General features: G+C 38.4%; 1 protein-coding gene and 1 pseudogene across 1 annotated transcript in view; one reads left to right on the top strand and one right to left on the bottom strand.

Annotated features, from left to right (window-relative positions):
• Positions 1–4,653: 4,653 nt before the first annotated feature.
• Positions 4,654–24,714, top strand: part of Chmp4c (charged multivesicular body protein 4C) — a 28,355-nt gene continuing 8,294 nt past the window's right edge. Inside the window, exon 1 of the mRNA XM_027948063.2 lies at positions 4,654–4,977. Within this exon, the coding sequence (XP_027803864.2) occupies positions 4,788–4,977 (190 nt within the window). The 5' untranslated portion in view covers positions 4,654–4,787. The remainder of the gene's footprint in view (positions 4,978–24,714) is intronic.
• LOC114101466 (small ribosomal subunit protein eS24 pseudogene) lies at positions 24,035–24,450 on the bottom strand (annotated as a pseudogene).

The following is a 24,714-nucleotide window of genomic DNA, read 5'->3' as shown; positions in this document are numbered from 1 at the left end:
AGAGACTCAGCTGGGAGATCGTGCTGGTGTATTACAGGCCAGTGGGGCTAGTGCAGAGTGGACCAGGGAGAGGGATAGGATGTATGGACAGGGGGGCCCTGCTTGGGTAAGGCTGGGGGTCAGTATTACTTCATGTGAGGGTTTGAAGACATTTGTGAAGACTTTGGCTTTTAACTGGAGTGAGATGGGAAGTCATTGGAGGATTCTGACGTAGCTCACTCTGGCTGCCATCTAGGGACTATGGCAAGATCAGGGTGTTTATAGGGAATTCAGTCAGATGTCCCTCCAGGGATAATCCAGGGAAGATATGACTGGCTCACAGCATGAAGTGTGACATTAGCAGTGTTGGTGGTGACAAGGAGTCAGGTTTCTGTGTTAGAGTCCCCGGATTTGCTGATGGATTGAATGTGCTTCAAGGATAATTCTAAGGATAATTTCTTTTGGCCTAAGCAAAAGGAAGCCCGGGGTTATCATTAACTGAGAAAGAAAGAAACTGGACTGGGGAGAATCTATTGTTTTGGGATTAGGTTCAAATCTCATGTGATTCTATTCAAGAATAATTAAATTCTGGAGGAAAAAGGAAAGTGTAAAAATTAGCTTTTAGAAGGTTGTATAATAAGAGTGACATTGAGCTGTGTGCAGGGCTACATTTTACATCCATTAAGTGTGGTGTAGAAAACACTTTAAAGCCAAGTCTGATAAACCTTAGGCTTTTTTTTTTAACTTCTGATCAAAGATGGACAAAGATATGAGGAACGTGAACAAAGAGCAACACAGGCGAAATTCAGTCACAAGCATCATATATTTTCATTATGAATTAGGGTAATCAAACTTGTAGTTTTGCAAAATTATTATTTTTCATAATGGCTACTTTTGTACTCATTATTGTGATTGAGTATTACATACAATGAGTATTTGGTTCTAAGAAGCTAAAAAGAACTGCTGATGAAAAGAATGTGTACATGCTTGTTGAGCTGCTTAATAAATAACTATTTGATGATTATTCTGCAGTATGTTTAAAGGATAATTCTTCTTCTGTTGCTTTAGAGAGCTCATTTGGCATTCTAAAAATGGATGCAATTTCAAGGGGTGGCCAAAATGTATCAATTAGCCTGACATCTAGGTCTTTTTAACAGATCTATAAATTTCCAATTTCCTTTGCTATCTTAACCATGGTAAATCATCCTGAACAAGATCATTCTTTTGAACAACAGCCTCCTTATTAGCTGAGATCAATTGAGATTAGAAAATGAAAAATACACTAGATGCTGAGAACTCTTTATGAAATCACATTTGTAGGATGAGTATTGAATGAAGATTAATGTGTTATTTTCAGCTTCTAAATCATTGATTTAAAAATTTATTTTCTACATCCCGCTGCTGGATTAAACACTAATACATATCTGGATGGTTTACTTGCTTTCAAGTATTATCTTTTCCCCATTGAATTTATGTATTAATGGAAGGGAATGATTTTTAATTTAAACGTGTCTTGCTTTGCATACCACATGTTTCTGAAAGTGCTACACATTAAATTGGGTAAATTACTTTTTCCACTGAATTTACAGATTAATAACCAGATTCTTTATTTTACCTTGTGATTGACTTTCAGTTGCTCTTCTGATAAAATATGGGTCCTTAGCACATGGTGTGGATCCTCTGTGATCAGGATGCTACCTTTGAAGGCAATCTTTCCACATTCTGCTCTTCTGTCTCCAAACCCCACTTATACTGGCCTTCCTTCAAATGTTAATACTACAGACTTGAGATATTTGTATGTATTATTTATAATTTCAATTCTCAACTAGTCCCCATTTTCCCCCAAAGAGCCCATTTGGTACATTATTTTCTTATTTAATTAATTGTCTGTCTCCCCTTATCTAGAACACAGGCAACAAAAATCCATGGATTTTTGTCTAATTGCTACTGAATCTCCCCATCTAGAACTGTGTTGGCTATAGAAAATGCACTAAGGAAAAAATGATAAACGAAAGAAGGAAGGAGGAAAGAAAGGAATGAGTGATTTCTTATACTAGAACACTGATTTCCCTTCTGAAAACTTATGGAACTTGTATTTATTACTCAAATTCTAGCTTAAGTGTCACTTTTTCAGACTATTTTTCTTTGATCCCAAGACAAGACCAGTTTCCTCTATTATTTACTCTTATAGTTGCTGTCCTCTATAGAACTTTTTATAAAATTAATTTATAAAGCTCATTATTTGTGAGATAATTTGTTCAACTTTTGACTTCTCCCCTAAGGCATAAACTTTCTTGGACAAAAAAAAAGTGGTTCTTATTCTTAATAATATGACACAATACCACTAGCACAATTCCTTGGACATAGAGATATTCAATAAATATCTGAAGAATGAGAACATAGGTGAGTGGATAATTATGTAGCTCCCCTTATAACTTTCAGTCCCTCTGTTCCACTTGTTCAATATTCTTCTAACAAAAAAGTAGAATGGTGAACTACAAAAAATTTGGTAAACTGGACAGTTCCTATGTAAATGTAGCCCTCTGTGAATTCATTAATACATGTAGGAGTCTTTAAGTTGGATGCTTTTTCATAACCTCTTCACATCATATCATTTAATCAAACAACTACGTAATGAATTTCTTTTATGTATCAACTCAGGGAAAGAAGGCCACATAAATCGTGACAACACCATAAGTTTTAAAACAGAAAGCTGTCTTCACTCTTATGTGTGACCAATTGAGCCTTATGTACTTCCTTTGTCAAACATAAAAGGGAATATTTATCTTGTGGGGTTATATAGGGGTTATTGATAATGCATGTAGCATTCTTGCCACACAATGGCAGTCAAAAGATGGCAGCTACTACTATGATACCTAGACAATAAGCTCCCAGAGAGTGAACTATACCTGCATTCTCAGTCTCTCATATGTAGAATATACTCAAGCAACTCAGGAGGCTGAGGCAGAAGGATATCATGTTCAAGGCCAGCCTCATCAGCTTAAGGAGACCCTGTCTCAAAATTTAAAAACTAAAATTAAAAAAAATATGCTGGGAATGAAGCTTGTCAGTGATACAGTACCTCTGGGCTCAGTCCTCAGTACCAAAAGAAAGAAAGAAAATAGAAGAAGAGGAAGAGGAGGAGAGAGAAAGGAAGGAATAAAGGAAGAAGAAAAACTTTTTTTTTTTTTTAAAGAATATACTCATAAAGTTTGGGCCAACTGGTCATTAATGGGAAACATAATAGGATATGTATACTACTCAATTTTTAAGGGGCTTGAAATCAAATTAAGAAAGCAAGTTTAAAACATGTTTATGAATTTTTTGTAGCTGGCTGCAGTTACCGGGAAATGGTAAGCTCGTGTGTGTGTGTGTGTGTGTGTGTGTGTGTGTGTGTGTGTGTTGTATGTGTGTGTGATGTATATTGGTAGTTTCCTATTAAAACGTTTGTTTTAGCAAAATTTGATGCTAGCTATTCCAATGTTGGATAAAATGCAATAATTTCTTCTTCTGTGTTAATATGATGGCAGACAAAATTAGGTCCTTGATCTTGGGTATCAAGGTGAATTTGTTAGAATAATGGATGCTGTTTTCCCTTTTAGCAGTGGTTTACTAACAGTTACAAATAGGTTCTGATGATGTTGGGTGATGTTGCTCAAATAGGGCTGCATTATGCAGTGGACCTTGCTAATCTTTGAAAACTGGAACATAGACAAAATTTCACATGCCACTTCTTTGTAGCATACTCAACACAGATTTTTGATTGCATTGATTCATCCATAATCATTACATATATTTTTTCATTTTACCAAAGTCTTTGCTTGCAGCTCTAATAGATGAGACAAAGATAATGAGCATGACCTAAATAATGTATCTTTTCTCTAGGACGTTTTCTACTTTTTGTTACTTAAGTGTTTATGTAAAGGCATCTGACAAAATTCAAACAGAAGGGAAGCTCCATTTAAGGTTATTGATACACTGCCAATCACACAGAAAGCTTCAGATTTTTAATTATAGACGTCAATGCAACCACTAAACACACTGAGAAGTCCTGACTTTGGAAAACAAATAGCCACCATCTCTCACTTGAAAATATGTAAAAATAATTTAGATGCACTCATGCCAACTGGCTGGCGCTTAGCCACATACCAACCTGCCTGGACTACACAAATGCTGACCAGCCAATCAGAGCAGCTGCTCTTAACTTGCCCACACACCTTCATGATAGGGGCAGGCAAATGTCCCGGAAGCCACACACCTCTACCTACAGGACACACACTTGGAGGAAAATATCCGAGTATTCTTATTCACAAGAACAGAGACCTGAGCGCGCGCGCGCGCGCGCGCGCGCACACACACACACACACACACACACACACACACACACCATCTTATATTCCACGTAGGCAAAGCGCACTTGTTACAAACGCGTTCAGGTACTGCACAAGCCCCCTGGAGCCATTCGCATCCCTGGGTGCGTCCCTAGCGTGGATCAGGCAGCAACTTTGGCGCAGTCTTTCTGCCCCTTTCAACTTTTCTCTGCTCTCCCACAACTCCCAGAGGGCGGGTGGCGCCGGCTGGCCGCCTCGGAATGGTTTGCCCTCCCCTCCCGGTAGCGCTGAGGGGCGGGGCCGAGCTGGCAGCCAGGAAATGCCCAGGAGTGTGTGTCACCTGCGCCCGCAACTTGTTGATTCCCTGGAGCGTCGCCTGCTGGGTCTAGACTTTCTCGCCCCCTTGTCCCCTGGGCGCAGCCCTGGGGAGATACGGAGAGACGCCCCGGCACAGCACTACCCTCCAACTCCACAGCCATGAGCAAGTTGGGCAAGTTCTTTAAAGGGGGAGGCTCCTCTAGGACCCGGGCTGCTCCCAGCCCCCAGGAAGCCCTGGCCCGACTTCGGGAGACTGAGGAGATGCTGGGCAAGAAACAAGAGTACCTGGAGAACCGAATCCAGAGAGAACTGTCCCTGGCCAAGAAGCACGGCACACAGAATAAGCGAGGTAGGCTGGGGTCGCGCCCCCAGGCTGCAGCTCTCCCACCTACCTCTGGCCCTTCCTTCCCTTGGGGACCATGGGGAGCACAGCACCCTGGTCCCCCAGGCGGCAGGGTTTGCTTTACAGCCTTTCTAGGAACTGATGCTGGACCCCAGGGCCCGGTGATGAGGGTAAGCTGAGCAAGGTACTTACCTGTATGGCAAAATGTAAGAGAGCTTCCAAAATCTCGAAATGAGCAATGCTTTTATACCATATTTAAAAGACTCAAATTAATAATAATAATAAAAAAAAAGAATCCATGAAGGACCCCAAATCAAGTGTTCAAATCAAGTCATGATAGATATTACTGATTCTTTTTCTCTGGTATCTGGTATGACACTTCTTTATTTAAAATTCTTTTTTTCATGGGATATTTTGTTTATTATGAATTTTTGTATTAATTTTGAGTTTTAGTACATATTGCAGTAAATGTTATTTATCTTGAATACTGAATTTTCTGACACTCCCTTCAATTTTGCTTCTGGCTTTCCTTTCCCTAGTCCAGCCCTCCCACTCCAGTACTGCACAATTAAGTTTTCTGCTGTATGTTTGTATACCAACACAAATCACACATAAATCACGAGTGCAGCATATTCTAGTTTGTTCTGGCTTACTTTGCTCCTCAGACTTTGAAAACTTTGGCTGGCTGTTGTGTAGTTGAGATCTTAAAAAAAAAAGTTGAAGAATTAAATATTAAATTTCCTATCACTGGCTTTTACCACACACAAGGGACTTTGAGTCAGTAATGATTCTTGGTTCTCCTGTTGCACCTTGAACTCTTTGTTCTTTGCCAGAGTTAATTGGTTTCTACAGTATATGGCTTTCTCTCTAGGACTAGATCCAAATGGTACCCATGGCACATATAAAAACCCAATGAGAAGATGAAGTGGTTTGCTCTTATAATATCAGGCAGACACAGAAATAGAAGTGATAGAACCGGACTTTGCTTACCTCCAAACCCTAAACATCTGCATCTTCAAGTTGGGCTTCTTTAGTCATGAAGAAGCCCTGGGAAGATTGAGCTCACCCTAATGATGCTGCCATTGTTTAAGGCAGGAAAGGAATGGTGTCTCATGGAGTTGAACGTGACAGCCTGCTTCTTCTTGTAAATGCAGGCATGATACTTTTATGGCCAGTTATTACTGGCAATGAAAAGGTCAAGTTTCATTTTTCTCTTCTATTGCATATATCTTTTAGTCATATTAAAGCTTGTTTTAGAGCTAAATAGTGGTTTCTATTTTTACTTTATGTCAGAAAATATTTTAGGAAGTTATTAAATGGCAGTTTCTAAACTGAGACCATATCATTATGGGTTGCTAAAATGTGTCACTGGTCAAAAATGTCACTGGTCAATCTGTTACTCCTCCCTTCTTCCTCAGTTTGATATGTACTCTGACATTTGCTTAGTGTCTGTCAAGGCATCTTTCGACTTTGTCATCTATTTGGATTTGTGTGTAGTTTTGTCTGCTGTGGTTGCTTAGTAAATATTGGTTTAAAATGATCATAAAAACTGAATATCTCCTTCAAGGAACTGGTAAACATGTAGGTTTGCTTTCAGAGAATCACATGTAAAATAATATGTGTTTTATTACTTCTTTTTTTTCCCCCCAGAAATGTCCTCCAATTGGCAATGCACTAAAGTGTGTCAAAAGCTAACTTTGTAAACACAAAGAAAATTAAAGACATTGCTAAGAGCACCAGTCTAACTTCCTTGAATCAGGGAAATTACAGATGCAAGTGTAAAGAATAAGTCACCAATTGGTGTTAAGAAATTCATCCATTCTTTGCCATTTGTACTTGGAAACTTCACAGGTGTTAGCCCAGGCCTGGTTCTGCAGTAGCCCTTGCAAGTAAGCAGCAGAGGCTGATTAGCATTAGGCCATCTATTGTATAAACTATGGAAAAATTCAATCACAGCTCTGTGCATTAGAAACGCTGTTAATATCAATATCTTCAAAATGTACAAGATAAAACCAAGTGCTGAATGTTTCCTTTGATATAAGGAGGCTTATTAATAGTGGGATTGGGAGAGGGAGCATGGGAGGAGTAGATGAACTCTAGATGGGGCAGAAGGGTTGGAGGGGAAGGAAGGGGACTGGGGTTATAAATGATGGTGGAATGTGATGATCATTATTATCCAAAGTACATGTATCAAGACATGAATTGGTGTGAATATACTTAGTATACAATCAGAAATGAAAAATTGTGTTCTATACGTGTGGTAAGAATGTAATGTATTCCACTGTCATATATAAAAAAGAAAAAATGTACAAGATAACTTCATATACATCTAATTACCTCTGTTAGCCACTATTTTCACACTCATAGTAACTTAAAACTCTGTATACTCAGTACTAAATGGTCCCCATGCTGCTTTATGCCATTGCTAGAATGGCTGTAGTTTACATTGTAACCAGAGTGAGATAGTGAATGTGCAGTTAAAGCTTTGCTTCTATACTTGGTTGGTCAATTAACACACTGCCAAGTTTACAGCTAGCATTGCATTAAAAACTAAAAGTTCTTCAATGAACTGTGGTACAACAGAAGCCTTGACAACAATCTAAATGCCCACAAGGAGTTTTACTGGAAAAACAAGTAACTTCTAAGTTAGCAAGTGTTAGAAGTGGGATCTCATTGGTGAAATTGCAGATTGGCTAAGGTAGATTTAGAGACACTTCCTTGTCCCCCATGTACGAACTCTTGAGGAGAATCTACTAGGTACATAACTACTTAAAACCAGGTGATATCTGAGGTTTGATCTCAAATCAGTGTGGCATCCTGTCATTGGTTCTGGTGGATTTCTGATTTGAGTGCATCTCCAGTAGGGCACAGCACCTTCTAGGAAATGTCACTGTCAGCCTCAGTGAGCCTTGGAGCATCTGAAGGACATAGAGTTGGGAATTCATTGAGCTTGTGAAACAGATTGACAAACTGTTTATGCTTGCTTACCAGTGCATGCTTATTTAATAAAGTATTTGCAGAATTTAGTCAGAATCTTGTTTGCATGATAACTTGTAGCAAGGCAGTGCAGAAATGTCTAATTCTCCTCATCTTAAACTTCTTTTGGGGTTACCATAAATATCTATCAAAAAGAATCTAAGTATGTATAACCAAATTGACTTTGGGACAACCATAATATCATGATATTCAAGGTTCTATTGGAGGATGGGGATATAGCTCAGTTGGTAAAGTGCTTGTCTCGCATGCACAAAGTCCTGGGTTCAATCCCCAGCACCCTCCCCTCCCCTGACACACAAAAAGGTTCTATTGGTCCAAAGGAGTATTACTTAGAGTTGGGTACTGTGGTGCATGTCTCTAATCCAGCAACTTGGAAGCTGAGGCAAGAGAACTGTAAGTTCAAAGGTTAGCCTTAGCATCTTAGCAAGACCCTATCTCAAAATAAAAAATAAAAAGGGCTGAGAATATAGCGTAGTGGTAAACTGTCCTTGAGTTCAATTCTCAGTACTAAAACAAATGAAGAATAACAATTGGAGCAAGATTCATAATTTAATTTTTTAGTTCTTCAGATTACTATCACATAACACCTGCTTTACAGCTAGTGCTCTTTTTTATACAAAAGCCAACTTATACATGGCTTAATATTTTTTCCCCTTTCTGAACTCTGTCACCTACAGCAGTTTTTAGTCTTGGCTATATAATAAAGTCACTTGGATGCCTGGAGTCCGCTCCTGTAGATTCTGATATAACTCTCAGGAATGGGTTTAGGCATCAGACTTTAAAGAAGTGCTTCCAGCTGATTCTGCCCTGTTGCCAGGTTTCAGTATCAGAACTCCAAATCCATAGCAATGTTAATGAGATAGAAAAAACAGGTCTTTTACTCTCCCAGTGCTTCCTGGTCCCTTTCACATCATGCCCCCATGGCAATGTTTATTTATATGCTTCACTGGGATATGGCAAGTCACCTGGAATTTCCATGCCCCAGGCTGGTGGGCCTCCCGAGTGTCAATTATCTTAGCTCACTGCAAACCTCTGCTGCCACATTGGTTTGGCAACATACCTTAGAGGTTACTCTTCTAATTCCTTTTTGAGGTCTTTTTTATAATATCCCTGACAGATGGCCGTAGGGATTTTGCTCAAGTGCAATTTCATGTTTTAATTTTTATAATTTAATATAAAGGAACTTGGTGTCAGAGTTAAGAACCTGGCTTTCAGAACAGCCAGGCCTGGGCTTGATTTCTAGCCCTGACTGTCACTTAGCAACTCTGTGACCCTAAATCTGATGCTTGGAACCTCTCTCATTCTCCATTTCTTCATCTGCATAATGCATCGATAACAGATCTTAGAGTTGTGAGGATGAATGACATTTCTGTGTAAAGCACTTGGTATACTGCTCTATAAATATCTGTCTTGGTATATCATAGTAGCATTTTTTTTTTTTTTTTTTTGAAGCTGAAGTCAGCCCATTTACTGGCCCAGATTTTTGTCTCCTTGAATAATGTTGAATCAATGTACTGTATCTCCTTTGTGGGACAACAATCTTTTCTCTGAGAGCCCTTTCCCTCATTCTCCTTAGAATTTTTATTCCCTTAGCAAACCTCCTTTACTGTGCTGAGGTTTGTCCCCCAGGGCCCAGTTTACAGAGCAGCAGGTGAGACACTCAGGACACACCTGTGTGACCTGGGTGAGTGCTGCCTAGCATTTTGTGCCTTACCTGCTCCTTCTCTTCTCACCCCAGTCATGGCCCTGATGCTTGTCTTGTTGAGGGCTGAGCAACAACCCCAGATATGTAATTAGATGAAAGAAGTGAATTCAATTTGTGGCTCTCTGTAGGCTTCAGCTTGCTGATCTCATAGGTTAATAGAAAGAAAAAGCTGAGACAGTCTGGAAGTAAATTTGTCCCAAAGCTCTCCTTGGTAATATTACATATGATTCAAGGGAATATCTGGTGCTAGGCTGCTCCCCCAGTTCGTCAGGTTGTATGGTGAAGTGAGTCGCCCAGGCAGAGTGTCCTCTACTTGAATGAGCTATCTTGCTTTGGAGTCTGGGCTGTGTGGACTGACAGGGATGGATTTGCTTTCAGAGTCATGCTGCAGACATGGTCTGCTGCAGAGCAGCAGAGCAGGGGTGTGTGCACAATCCCACTCTTATGTCAGTGATAGGAACCTCCTTAGTCTCTTGATTTTGCTTTTAACTGTACTTGTCATAGGGCTGAATTCTTCCACGCTCACTCACCAGTGACCACAAGGACTTCAGTGTGAAGAGAATCACAACACAGCCAGCTAACACCGAGGGCAAAAGCGTGGCTCAGGTAACCGCAGGACCCTGGCAGAAGTCCCCTGGGTGATATAGCTTACCTGGTGACCTCCTTTCTGAAGAGTTTCTCAGAATGTGGCTCTCCAATTACCTGCATTAGTGTTCCTTCTGGATGCTTATTAAAATGTTTGCTCACCAGAACTTGCTAAATTTATTAGGTGTGTAGTCCAGATATCTGAAAATTGAGGAAGCAGCTCAATGATTCTGATCTCCACCACACTTGAGGGCCTGTGAAATATTATTCAGTGCTCTGTTCAACTGCAAGAAACTAATCTCTATTCTGTTTTCTTCCCTTATCCTATATCTCTTGATTTTCTCCCTCTCTGTTGTCATTCAGATACCTGGATGAGAAAAATATTTACCTACCATCCCCTCTGTTTACTTCTGAAGAAACAATTGAGGAGCTTCTGGCAGATCTTTATAGCCATCTGACTCAGTTTCTTTTCTTTTTTTTTATGACCCAGTTTCCTTAGGGACATTTATATGTCTATAGGTGGTACAAATCAACCAGTTAAGGAGGGTTTCAGATTTATCTAGTATTCAAATTACAACTGGGCATTCTCATATATTGCTCTGTTTGCCTTTGTTTATCTGATTATCTTGTACTATATTCAATATTCCAGTGCCTGGAAGGGAAAATAAATTTTTTTGACTGGATGATTAATTAATACCTAGGGCAGGTCTTCCTCCCCAATCAACTGTCCCTCTTTCTTCCAGAAATACAGATTACAGAAATGTGAAGAAATGTGATCCTTCCCACAGCCTCAACCCCACCCACGTTTCTCTTCCTCACATAGGCAGTTACCCCATAGTGGGGGACCCTAAAACATCTGCCCCACACCTGAAAATCCCCCTTGCTTAAACTATGATTTTAAAACTTCTCAACCCCCACTGCCTCTGTTTCCCTCTGATCCTGGCAAGGATCCTATTTTGACTTAGGCCTTCACTCATACACCTAGGTACAGACCAGCACAGGGTGTCCTGGGCTTGTTATCTCTTTTGCTCTGTCAATACATCCTCAGTTTGTGGATACTTTTTCAGGTGCCCATGTGTCTTACTTTTTTTTAAACTAGATTTGGAAAGAGTTAGAATCCTAGCCAGATGAGGACCCTCTCCTCTAATTGATTTTCTCACTCAAGCTTGCATTTAGTGCTTTACATTTATTTCTATTAAACATTCTATTTTGGGTTAAGAATTTTAACTGAAATTAAATTAAATTCGTAATTTAAAATTGAAAATTTTTAATTCCAATTTTATTGCCCTTTATATGAGCTCTTTCTTTTAGTTGAATCAGCCATAATCAATCTTTTTGTTGTTACAGAGATATTTGTTAAAATATCAAGACAGACAGAGAAAAGGACAGAACCTTGTGGCTTTCTACTGGAGACTTCATTCCAAGATAACTTCTGCATGATCGAGTCAATGTTTCATCTAAGATTCAGCTACCCCTTGATAGATCAGCACTCAATGAGTTAGCTCATTGAGTGAGCTCACCCACAGCTGTTCTTAATGGTGCCGGCATGTTTCTCAGTGTTTAGAGCTATTCATTTTAGATAATTTTCAAAATAACAGGAAAGGAAAAAAATGTATGCTATTCTAGACAATGAGATAGAAGGTCAAATATCTAATACTCAGGTTTTGAAACTTAGATATTTAAACTCAGTTATTCATCTAGCTATGAATACACCTGACCTACATTTCAACCCATTATCATTTTGCTTATCCCACTTTTTTTCTCTTTTCTTTTTTTTTTTAATTTTTGTTGTTGGTTGTTCAAAACATTACATAGTTCTTGATATATCATATTTCACACTTTGATTCAAGTGGGTTATGAACTCCCATTTTTACCCCGTATACAGATTGCAGACTCACATCAGTTACACATCCATTGATTTACATATTGCCATACTAGTGTCTGTTGTATTCTGCTGCCTTTCCTATCCTCTACTATCCCCCCTCCCCTCCCCTCCCCTCCCCTCCCCTCCCCTCCCCTCTTCTCTCTCTACCCCCTCTACTGTCATTCATTTCTCCCCCTTGTATTATTTTTCCCTTTCCCCTCACTTCCTCTTGTATGTAATTTTGTATAACCCTGAGGGTCTCCTTCCATTTCCATGCAATTTCCCTTCTCCCTTTCCCTCCCACCTCTCATCCCTGTTTAATGTTAATCTTCTTCTCCTGCTCTTCGACCCTACTCTGTTCTTAGTTACTCTCCTTATATCAAAGAAGACATTTGGAATTTGTTTTTTAGGGATTGGCTAGCTTCACTTAGCATAATCTGCTCTAATGCCATCCATTTCCCTGCAAATTCTATGATTTTGTCATTTTTTAATGCAGAGTAATACTCCATTGTGTATAAATGCCACATTTTTTTTTTATCCATTCGTCTATTGAAGGGCATCTGGGTTGGTTCCACAGTCTTGCTATTGTGAATTGTGCTGCTATGAACATCGATGTAGCAGTGTCCCTGTAGCATGCTCTTTTTAGGTCTTTAGGGAATAGACCGAGAAGGGGAATAGCTGGGTCAAATGGTGGTTCCATTCCCAGCTTTCCAAGAAATCTCCATACTGCTTTCCAAATTGGCTGCACCAATTTGCAGTCCCACCAGCAATGTACAAGTGTACCCTTTTCCCCACATCCTCACCAGCACTTGTTGTTGTTTGACTTCATAATGGCTGCCAATCTAACTGGAGTGAGATGGTATCTTAGGGTGGTTTTGATTTGCATTTCTCGGACTGCTAGAGATGGTGAGCATTTTTTCATGTACTTGTTGATTGATGGTATGTCCTCCTCTGAGAAGTGTCTGTTGTGGCGTCCTTTTTTTTCTCTTTTCTACACAAAATGCTCTTAAGTACCTTGTGAATCTCATACCTAAAACCAAACTATCTTCACGTGCCTGGGGATCATGGAACTGATAGTGTGTTAGATTCATCACATTCACTAAAGAGCTCTTCAGAATACCACAGCAGGGGATTCTATTTCAACAGAGGTTTCAAGACTATGGCCCTCTGGGCTGGGAGTGTGGCTCAAGCCATAATGCTTGCCTGGCAAGCACAGGACGCTGGGTTTGATCCTCAGCACCACATAAAAATAAAATAAAGATGTTGTGTCGCTGTTAAAAAAAAAAATTCTCTCTCTCTCTTAAAAAAAAAAAAAAAGTACTGTGGTCCTGTATGATTTTCTGTGCTAGATTAGAAAGCCAACAAGTGAATTTTCCTTTGAGTCAGCATCCAAAGAAAAGATGCCCATAAGGTTAAACAGTTTGGCATTTTTCATTTTTGGGAACTCATATGGACTTGTAGTATTCACAGTCTTATTTTCTAACTTCTCAGAATTAAAGTGTATGATATTGAAGCTTTAAAATTGTTCTGTCATGTACGTGTGGCACAGATTTTGACAATTCACTGATGCATTCTGGCCACTTCCAGAAGAACAGTTGGGACTCTTTGTAATGTTGCATAACACTACACCCACTTTTCTAAAACATTAATGAATTTGAAACAGTATTATGAATATTGAAACATTCATTATTATTCTTCATTTAAATTCCACCAGAGTGGGAAGACACTATATTTGGAGAAATATGTATGTTAAAAAAAGAATGTGAGTTTTCTTGTTGTCTACTATTTTTTTCAGCTTATTGAATCAGACAAAATAAGATAGAGAAACATAGAAAATCTGCATTAACCTGTAACTATACCAGTGTCAGAGGACTTGATATAGTTTCAAGAAACTATGGCAGAAGAGAACTGTGAGCTTACCCACATGTGTTCTTTTTTTTTAAACTCTTTTTTTAAATATTTATTTTTTAAGTGTAGATGGACACAACACATGCCTTTATTTTTATGTGATGCTGAGGATCGAATCTGGGTCCCACCCGTGCTAGGTGAGCGCTCTACTGCTGAGCCACAATCCCAGCCCCCGACATGTGTTCTTAAGGTGTTGGCAAGTTTCTCAGCATTTAGAACTATTCATTTAAGATAATTTTCAAAATAACAGGAAAGGAAAAAATGTATGCTACTCTAGCCAATGAGATAGAAGGTTCAATATCTAATACTCAGTTTTTAAAACTTATTTTGCTTTATAGGTCAGGTTTGGAATGGGCATGAGTAAACTGTGCTGTTGTTCTGTTTGTATAATAAGCTTGATTGCATGTGAATGTACTTTTTTAATTATCCCAGATACTTAATATAACAGATAATATTTAGGACTTATTATTATTATTTTAAATCACATTCTTGATCTTCCCCCTTAGTAAATGTAATCAGGTTAATGCTTTCAGTACACATTACCAGTGGTTTTAGTCTTTCCTGCTTCTACGGATTATCCTTTGGTAGAAGTTCTAACAAACACACTAGACAACCAATGAGCTAGCTCCTCAGGTAGGGACAGGCCCCACTACCATAGCCCTGTGCAGCCTCATTAATCTCTTACTCAGTCTAGCAATCTAGTGACTTAAAATACCAACCCTGTAATCACTACCCACAGAAGAAAACTCACTCAAAAAGGAAGCAAGCAAGAATGGTGATTCTAAAATTACAGGCAAAGAAAAGGAGCTCATTCTCTATGAAAAGTTAGGAATCCTGCATTAGAAGTGAAATCCTTGATTAATAATTAAAATTTAATATCAAGCATCTAGCTTAAAGGAAATGAAGGCTTCAAAAGAAGTTTAGAGAAAAAAAATTATGCAACCCAATGTTTGACTAGCACTTTGGACATTTTGTTCTCTCTTTAAATAATTCCCAGTGAATCTTTTTGACTTTTTCACAGAGTGTTGTAGGCTACATAGTCATAATGGGTGTGTCTTATTTTCTGCGGTGTGACATTGTTCTGTGGGCTTTGCTCAGTAAGCATGCTGTTTACATTACCACTTATTTTGAATTTTTATTTGTTTCTTTTGAAATAGAGTCTTGATATGTTTACTTGGCTGGTCTCAAGACATCTTCCCACCTGAGTCTCCTAAATAGCTGGGACTACATGCACATAGTACCACTCACAGCTATACCATTTCTTTCCACATATTTAGCACATACAGAGTGGAAGTAAATAAAACCTTAGAGTTTGAACAAGAATATTATCCTAATGCAAAAGTTACACTCTGTTAACTGCATAGAGAGAGAGAGAGAGAGAAAGAGAGAGAGAGAGAAAGAGAGAGAATGAAAACAAAAAAATTATGATTATGTTAAACTAATTTGTATACTTTTCAAAGATTGTATATGCAGCCAGCTGTGGTGGCCCATGCCTGTAATCCCAGCAGTTTGGGAGGCTGAGGCAGGAGAATCACAGTTCAAAGCCAGCCTCAGCCATTTAGCAAGGCCCTAAGCAGCTTATCGAGATCCTGTCTCAAAATAAAAAATAAAAAGGTGTGGTGGGGATGTAGCTCAGGGGTAAAGTGCCCCCTGGGTTCAATCCCCAGAACCCCCCCCCCCCGCCACACACACACACACATGAAGATTCACACATATGAGATCCCATGTTATATCATTTTGTGAGCTTTAAATATTTAATAATTTTATTCATGAAAACTATCTTGATTTGTTGAGTGTTACTTGTCTTTAAAGAATTAGAGAATAGTATAGTGTGATACTAATTTCAGGATAAGTATATTTCTAAAGAGTTTAAAATACTAATACTCATCTTGAATGACTCCAAAATTTGTTTACCATAAGTTCTCAAAGGAGTGGTCATAAAGTCATAGACAGTGAGATCTAAAAGGAATATGGTTTGTTGGTCCTTGAACTTCAAGTGATAGAGCAAATTCGTGGTTACTTGCATAGTGCTTCAAACTATTGCTGCATCACATGAACAAAGAATTTTTCCAATAAGTAGAAAATAGAACCACATTAAATATATACATAACATTTAAATAACATATTACATACGTAGATGTATATATTACACCCCAAGTACACATATACCCTGTAAAATTAAGCATAAGAAGCTATTTCTGTTTTTTTCTGTTAACATTTGCTGATTTCATATTCATACCATTTTTCTTATATTCTAGGTAACAGGAGGTCCACAAAGATTACCAATTTGTGAGGTTATGAATAATACTAGTAGCAAGTAAAATATTCAGTCAGTTATGTATTCTGCCTGGTGTCAAACAATTAATTAGGTTTTCACAAAGAGTATCAAGTAGATTTTAATTAATGTATTGGTATGTTGTTCCAATAACAGATCACTTCTACTTGCCTGGCAATTGACCTCTGTAGCAATTAATTATAAGGGATGAGAGTTTCACTGGGTATTTAAAGTAAGTCTTTTTTGCTACATTTCTGCTTTTTCTATAGTTCAGGGTTGATAGCATTTTTGGATCATGAGCTTCCCCTTAGGGTTTACCTCCTCTAATATTCTCCTGTATGCTATCCTGACAGCAAGAATGGCCTCATCCTCAAAAGCAACTGTGAACCATTTAGAATGAGGCGATGAGCATTTTTTCTGTTGGAAAATCACTGTAATTGTCCTTGTCTATTTGTTCTGTATCTGGCGAAGGAGGAGGGCACTGATCCACTTATCTTTTGCACTTTGTAATATTAATCAAACACTATGTTTTCAAATACAAAATGAGGTCCAAAGTTGTGGGATTGCTTACTGCAATATTCCACTTCCAAATGCTCTTTCCTCAGAAAACCTCTGATTTAGCTTCTCCAATCTCATTCCCTTTTACTGTTTTCTCAGGCATCTGTCTTGCCATTGTATAATCCCATATTTCATTGTTGTGTTCCAGGCTTTTTTTTTAGTTTGCTATTTACCCTTCTTATGACATTTAATATTGGGAGACCTCTGAAAATATGGAGGTTATATATAAGATCCAGCTGGTGTGGCAAGCTGGTGTGATTTGCTCTATTTGTGAGGTTTATAGTTCCTGGTGTCCAATATATCTCAGCCAGAAACTTCATATTGGTATGAGATTTGCAGTAGGAGAGAGGTCATGTTTTTTTTTATTGATCAGTGTATTGAGTATACGTGTAGATAGTCACTGGGCTTTATCTACATTGCCTCCTCTCTGAAGCCTTCCCTTACCCCTGAGAGAGAGAGAGAGAGAGAGAGAGAGAGAGAGAGAGAGAGAGAGATTCAAATATCTCTGTGTATCCATTGTACTGTGTACATGTTTCATTCTCCCTACGACTTGAGATGGAGAATGTTACTTATGCATATTATTGTCCTTGGGGGCAGTGCCTATAACATAGTAGGTGCTTAATAAATGCTTCTTTTATTTATGTGGTGCAGGAATCCATCCCAGGGTCTTGCACATGCTAAGCAAGTGCTCCACCACTGAGTTGCACCCCCAGCCCTAATAAATGCTTACAGCATAGTGAATAAGCAACTGAATCCATTTTGTATTTTGCCTTTCTGAGTTTGTCATCTTGTTCCTTTGTTCCTCTAGTTCCTAAAAGTGCCAGGCATGTGGTAGATCCTTAATAGGTGTGTGTTAGGTTACTGAAATAAATGAACAAAGAACATTCTTTGAATGTGCACAAACCGAGGAAAATTCATAATGGGATGTCCCCGGCTAAATGACTGTTAAAATTTTATAGTATTTCCTCAGCTGTTTCCAATCTAACCGGTGATTTTGAACCAAAAGATTTTATTTTTATCCCATTTGTAAAATGCTTGTGACGCTTATTCAGATTGTGCTTTCTGAGAACTAAAATCATGTACCACAAATGGAAGGCACTGCTTAATTTACTAGGTGATTTGTATGTGAATATGAACAGGGCTTACAGTAAACATCCTCAAATAAAACCTGATCATGAGATTCCCCAGTTAAAAACAAAAGATGACATAACCAATTATCTGTGACATAGCTCTCTTAAGAACTCTCATAACTGGCTTAATCTTCAGACTCTCGTCTATTAGTTCTTCCTTCCTTAGAGCTCATCCATTCGTAGAGAAGAGCTGACGTAATGCAGTTTCATATTTCATGACCAGGGTTGTCTGAAGTCACTGGATAAAATGGCTCCTAAAAGGTTCTTCCTGTTTGCCAGGATTAGCAATGCACACATTTATACATCCTAGATGAGAAAACAGACTGACCTTTAAAACCAACATGCCCTACGCATTATTCAAGCAATGAAGCTACAGCCCTTTTTTGCTATTTTAAGTTCTTTGGAGCAGATGACTGAAAGTCTTCCTCCTTTGGCAGCAGAGTTGTATAGGATGGCTTTTATTTTGACTGAAGTGGATAGTTCTTGCATTTCATTCTCAATCTCCGGTGGTCAGCAGTCAGGACTCTCCTGTATTGACTTATGTTCTCCTGAACATAAAGCACATTGTTCTGCAGCTCCATTGCTAAAGGGACGTCACTATTATGTGAGAAGAGGAAACTCTTGGCTCTCCACCACAGAGGGATACAATAGGTTCTTTTGTTTTAGAAAGAAAGTTGCCCAGTTCTCACCAGCTGCTTAAAAACACATGCTGGGAGTCTGGAAAATGTAATTATACCTTCCAAACAGGTTAAACTACATGGTTCTAAAAGTGTCCTTTACCATATCAGGAGCTATGCTTGATTTGCAGCATTTGTTGCATGCCTTCTCAAAAAGTCATAGTAGTAGGGCCGGGGTTGTGGCTCAGTGGTAGAGTGCTTGCCTGGCATGTGTAAGGCACTGGGTTTGATTCTCAGCACCACATATAAATGAATAAAATAAAGGCCCATTGACAACTAAAAAATATTAAAAAACAAAAGTCACAGTAGATGTGAGATCTAGTCATGTAGGAGTCATTGGTTTTACCTATGCAATATTTATAAAAAATATTTAAATCAGTATTTAAAATTAAAATTTGGGGACTTTGCTTGCAAATCCAGATTTCTTACTTCTTTGGAATATATGGGGGGGCTAGGCCTGTAGGTCTGCAGGGCAGCCATAGACAGAAGCCCAGAGGTGCTGCTTCTATTAGATCATGCACATGCTCTCTGGTCTCTGGGTCCCCCTTACTTCTCTTGAGGTCCTGAGTCTGAGGCTAGTGTCCAATGCCCTGGCACTGGATTTTTTTTTTTTTTTTTGCACTAGAGGTTGAACCCAGAGGTGCTTTATCACACTGAGCTACATCCCCAGCCCTTTTAATATTTTTTATTTTGATATAAGTTTTGCTAAGTTGCTGAGGCTGGCCGTGAACTTGCAATCCTCCTGCTTTAGCCTCCCGAGTCATTGGGATTAGAGGTGCATGCCGCTGTGCCTGTCCTGTCACTGTTTTTTAATGGTACAGTAGAGAAACATTTCTCTTTCTCATAGGAGAGAAAAGAAAGAAAGCCCTTTTCCTGACCCTCTCTCTGCTTCACTTACTTTCATTACCTTCCTGGCTCTGTCTGAGTTTGGGACTCTGGTGCTGGCCAATCTGTAGTTTGCAATATAGGAATTAAAGTTGAGGTCCCAATCCTGAGTGAATTTTACATTTCTCTTAAATATTTTGAGAGGCAGAAACCATGTGTTAACATAGGCATTTAAAATCGTGTCCGAACCAGAATTTATTAATAATTACCATTTTGCAAATGGTGAGTTCATATTGTGTATATTCCCTGTTGGGGTTCCGACAGCCTATGAAGGAAATGGCCATGAGGACAAAGACCCCTAATATTTAGTTATTATGCAGTATGTGCCAGGCATGGCACTAAGCATTTTACTTGTGTTATTTCATTTAATCTTTAACAACTGAGTGAGGTATATTCCCATTGACCACGAGGCTAAGCAAGTTATTTAAAGCCATATAGTTGTAGATTGAGGGAGCCCAGGTTTGGAAGCAGGCAGCTTCTCAGTTCTATTGTTGTCTTCTAGGTGTTGTTATTATTCCAGTGAGGGGACATCAGTAAGGAGAGTTAAGGGTACACATTAAGATTATTTTGCACAGTTATTAAGTGGCAAAGATAGGATTAAAATATAGGTTTGGAGACTCCAAGACTTCTTTATACCAAATTATATTTCTTAATTTAAAAAAAATCTATAATTTTTACTAGGAAATATGGCATATTTCTTCATGGAGAACTTGTAAAATTTTCTGGAAGGAAATGTTCTTGGGTCAGTAGGTACCACTGCACAGAACAGCCTGGCAAGTGAGGGAGGAGACCCCCTGGAAACGTTCCAGAGTGCTGGGGGAAGAGATGTGTATTTGCTAGTCAGCTTTTTAGGATTCTCTGCTGGAAACCATGGTTTGCTGTACCTATTGAAATGCACAGCTGTTTTGTAATATTGTGTTCCTATTATGGTGAGTTATACCGAAAAAAAACTAAGTAATTTGTTTTGAAGGGTTATCAGAATTGGGATAGACAATCTTATTAAGAATGTTATATAAATCACTGACATTGATAGTAATATTTAGTGGCTATGCCCCTGTCATTCACAGGGGCTATATAAATGATCCCAGTTCTTATAATTCCTAGGCCTGATTTAATCCCCATTCCCAGAACAACAAACTGAAGCTCAAAGAAGCGAAGTGACACATCTGTTAAATTGGGGAAGAAGGTCCACACTCCATACTCTTTTCACTGGACTGTGTTGTTATTGTACTTTGGGCACAAAATCATGAAATTTATTCATTTAATATTAGTTTATTCCATCATCTTTAAAATGGCTTATTGTAGTATGTACTCTTTGTGTGTGTGTGTTAAGTGGCATAAATCGTATCATGCACACAAAGCACTTAGCACCAGTTTGGCATATAGAAAATTATCAGTAAATGTTACTTTTTGTTATGTATTTTATTGACCCAGTCGTAGGAATTGGACAAGTTGCTGGAGAAACAGAGACGTAAGATGCTCTTTCATCAAAATGTTTATAATTAGGCACAGGAGAGATGGAACAGAACAGATTTTACAAATAATTACAATACAGTGTGATAGATACAGCAGTAGCTGTGGATCCACAGACAGAGGGATAGCCCAGGGGGTCAGCTGGCCATTCTCCCTGTGCATTGGAGAAAACCCTCCCACAGATTGGTCATTAATGTGGTAAGGCTCTCTTAAGTGTGATCTTGTAAGAAGGTCTTTGAGCCAATTGACTTAAGAAGAAATTGTTTTAGTTCTTTCCTACAGGACAGGATAAGCAAATAAGAGCTGTTCTATAATTAAAGTGTAATGCTGTTCAATAAAAGCTTAATTGTGGTGCCACACCCGAAGAGGAAAACAGCAGAGCCTGAGGTAACCTCAGACCCCACAGTGGGTAGGGAGGGTAGGAAGAAAAGTCACCACTGCCAGGAGGGAGAAATATTTCACACTCAAAGCAAAGCCTTTCTTGGGCAACTGTAGGAGTCCCCAGCTGTGTGCTCGCTCCCTCCTGTGGAAGGAAGCCTGCCTGCCGGCATTCCCACTTGTTCCACAGAGCTGTGGGCAGCCTTCTCCTTCCAGGAGAGGCTTCTGTAACTACAAGACACACAGCAACTTACACGAACCATTCTAGCCTTTCATTTATAAATATGAACCTACAAGAGACAATCAGAAGCATTTTGAGGAAGGGCAGTTATGCAAAAGCATCAAGATAAGCAAAGCAGACAATAGAACCCAAGAGAAGAGAGAGAGTTTCAGAAATGAAAGGTGGAAATAAACATCTTGTATTGAATCTTCAGGGTTCAAGAGGCTATTGCATCTGTGAGACCAGAGAATGCTGCTATAGAAATCTGCAGGTAGAAAACAAGAAGTTAGAAATTAAAAACATAATTTAAAAACCAATTAAAGGGCAAGAAAAAGGTAAAATGAATATAGGTGAAGATGAAACTAGTAATCAGGAAAATAAAATCAAGAAATTCTCCCTGAATATTGATCAAAAAGATGGAGAGACAAACTAATAAGTTAGGGGATAGAGCCAAAGAAGCTGGTATCCATCTCACAGAGGTTTCAAAAGAGAGAAAACAGAATGTTTATGTGGGAACAGGTGATGGTAGAGATAATTTAAAAATAAGTGGGGATTTCAGAGGAGAGTGACAGAAATATTGGAGAACAGAGAAGAAACAAAAGAAAAATGGAACACTTTTTCCTCAAGCTAAAGGAAATTTTTATTCTAATTCTTCACAATAAAAATGCTTAGTTGGAAAAAACAAAAGATAAAAGGCACATGCCTAGAATTATCCTAGGGAAATTTCATGACTTTAATATAAAAAATAGAATCTCAAATACTTTCAGAGGATAAACAAAAAGGCAAAGCATTTACAAATAAATTAGAATATTTTTAATCAAACTTTTGAGATGTTGACTACTGCAAAACAACAGAATAGAGTCTTAAAATTTTAAAATATTTGGCATCTAGAATTCTGGAAAAGTCTAAATTATCATGCAAGTTTGAAACAAAATAAAGATTTTTCAGACCTATAGGTATTCAGAGTTTACATCTATGCACATTTATATAAGTATATCTACAGTATTTTATCTATATGCTAAAAAATACTTTGCTGAAAAAAGATTCACTTCAGTAAAATTTAAAAAGCCATCAAAGAGAACAATGTAGAATATAAGGAGCAATAGTAAGAAAATAAGCCACTAAACATACAGATTAGTGTAAATAACTAGTGAAATTATGCATATGATGCTTATTATTGAGAAAAAGTCCCTTAAAAAATTGAAAGAATAGCAAGAAATTTGTTAGTCATCTCGAAGTCAAAAAAAATTGCAGATTATTTAGACATTGTGGAGTCTGGGGTGGGAAGGGAATCTTGTTTGGGAACAGTAAATTATAGACTGATTAATTTTCAATAGGGTTACAAAACTTATTTAATTATATGTATATATTTTAAATACAAGTGTATTTGTTAGGAGAATAAATTTAGTATATGCACAAATTATAGTGAAAAAATGAACAAAAATACTTGACTAATCTACATAAAGAAAAGAAAGCAATGAGGACAAAATGTACAACAATCAGAAGACACAGAAGTTGACAGTAAAAAGATCATATTTTGTAAAATCAATTATTGTAATAAATGAGGCTATGGCCACATGCAGTGGAACATGTCTGTAATCCTAGTGGCTCCTGAGGCTGAGACAAGAGAATCACATTTAAAGACAGCCTCAGCAACTTATTGAGGCCCTAAGCAACTTAGCAAAATCTTGTTTCAAAATAAAATATAGAAAGGGCTGGGGAATGTAACTCAGAGGTTAGGTACTCCTGGGTTCACTCCCCAGTACCATGCCCCTGAAAAAAAGAAGACCAGAAGACCCAACAATAAAAATTTTAGAAGAGGAGAAGTTCATTTGGGATTCACAATTTCAGAGGTCTTAGTTCAAATACCACCAATTCCATTGCTCTGTGCCTGAGGTGGGCAGAACATCAAGGCGGACGGGTGTGATGCAGGACATGGCCACCAGGAAGCAGAGAGAGTGAGAGAACTCCCCTCACCATGGACAAAATATAAACCCCAAAGTCATGCCCCCAGTGACCCTCCTCCTCCAACCACACCCTACATGCTTACAGTTACTACCTAGTTAATCCCCATCAAGGGATTAATGCACTGATTAGGTTAAACCTCTCTCGTAATCTGATCATTTCACCTCTATGCTTTCTTGTGTTGTCTCACACGAGAGCTTTTGAGGGATACCTCATACCTAAACCATAACAACATTCGACTATATGCTATTTTTAATAGGCATTCTAAAAAGGGGCAAATAAAAATTTGAAATAGAGGTCCATGAAAAAGTTTATTAAAAGCAAACTGTAACCAAAAGAAGGCCAAAATATGAATATAAGACAAGATGGAATTTAAGGAAAAAAAATATAAGTGGGATATAGGATGATATTTTGTGCTGATTTTTTAAAGTCTTTGCAGTTTATTAACCCTCTTGTGAAAAAGTGGCACAATTGCCACAGATAGTCATGGCAGAGTCTTTACTCTGCATTTTGCTGGCACTAACACTGGCCTTTGCAGTTCCCCTGACTCCCTTTGTTCTATTCTTTTGTTCCTTTCACTGTTTTCTTGAGGTCTTTTTCTTCTGTGTATGTCATGTCTTGCAAGGCTATATTTGTATTCACTTTTCTTTGCATAACCCAAAGAATTATAAGTCATGCCAAAGCCATCACCAAAATGGGTTCTAAATCCAAAAACAAAGATGATGTCTGGGGTGGTCTTGTACATTTTGACTAGATTTTCCTGAGAATCTGTTTTATGTACTGTTGTCTTCTCAAGGTGAAGGAAATCAGTAACCATTTGTTCCCTCTGAAGTGGTCAGTTGATCATGGACTTCCTGGTCTGGATATGAATGTGTCATTCATGATGGTGGCTGATCCTCAGGTAGCCAGAGAGGGAGGAAAAGAGCTTCACGGATGACTAATAAAATCTATTAAGAAAATACAATGCCTATGAGTCTGTGAACCAGTGAAAAAACACTGGAATAAGTAAATTTGTTGGAGTTACAAAAAGCAATTCCTGCGAACAGAAGGAGTTTTCTCCCAGAAGTGTGTTGTAATAACTCATCTGCTTCTGTCCAAATCCACAAACTATTTGAGTTCTTTT

Source organism: Marmota flaviventris, chromosome 15 (assembly GCF_047511675.1).
Source record: "Marmota flaviventris isolate mMarFla1 chromosome 15, mMarFla1.hap1, whole genome shotgun sequence".
Classification (NCBI taxonomy): Eukaryota; Metazoa; Chordata; class Mammalia; order Rodentia; family Sciuridae; genus Marmota; species Marmota flaviventris.
The sequence above is the reverse complement of the archived record's forward strand: the minus strand, read 5'-3'. Positions and strand labels throughout refer to the sequence as shown.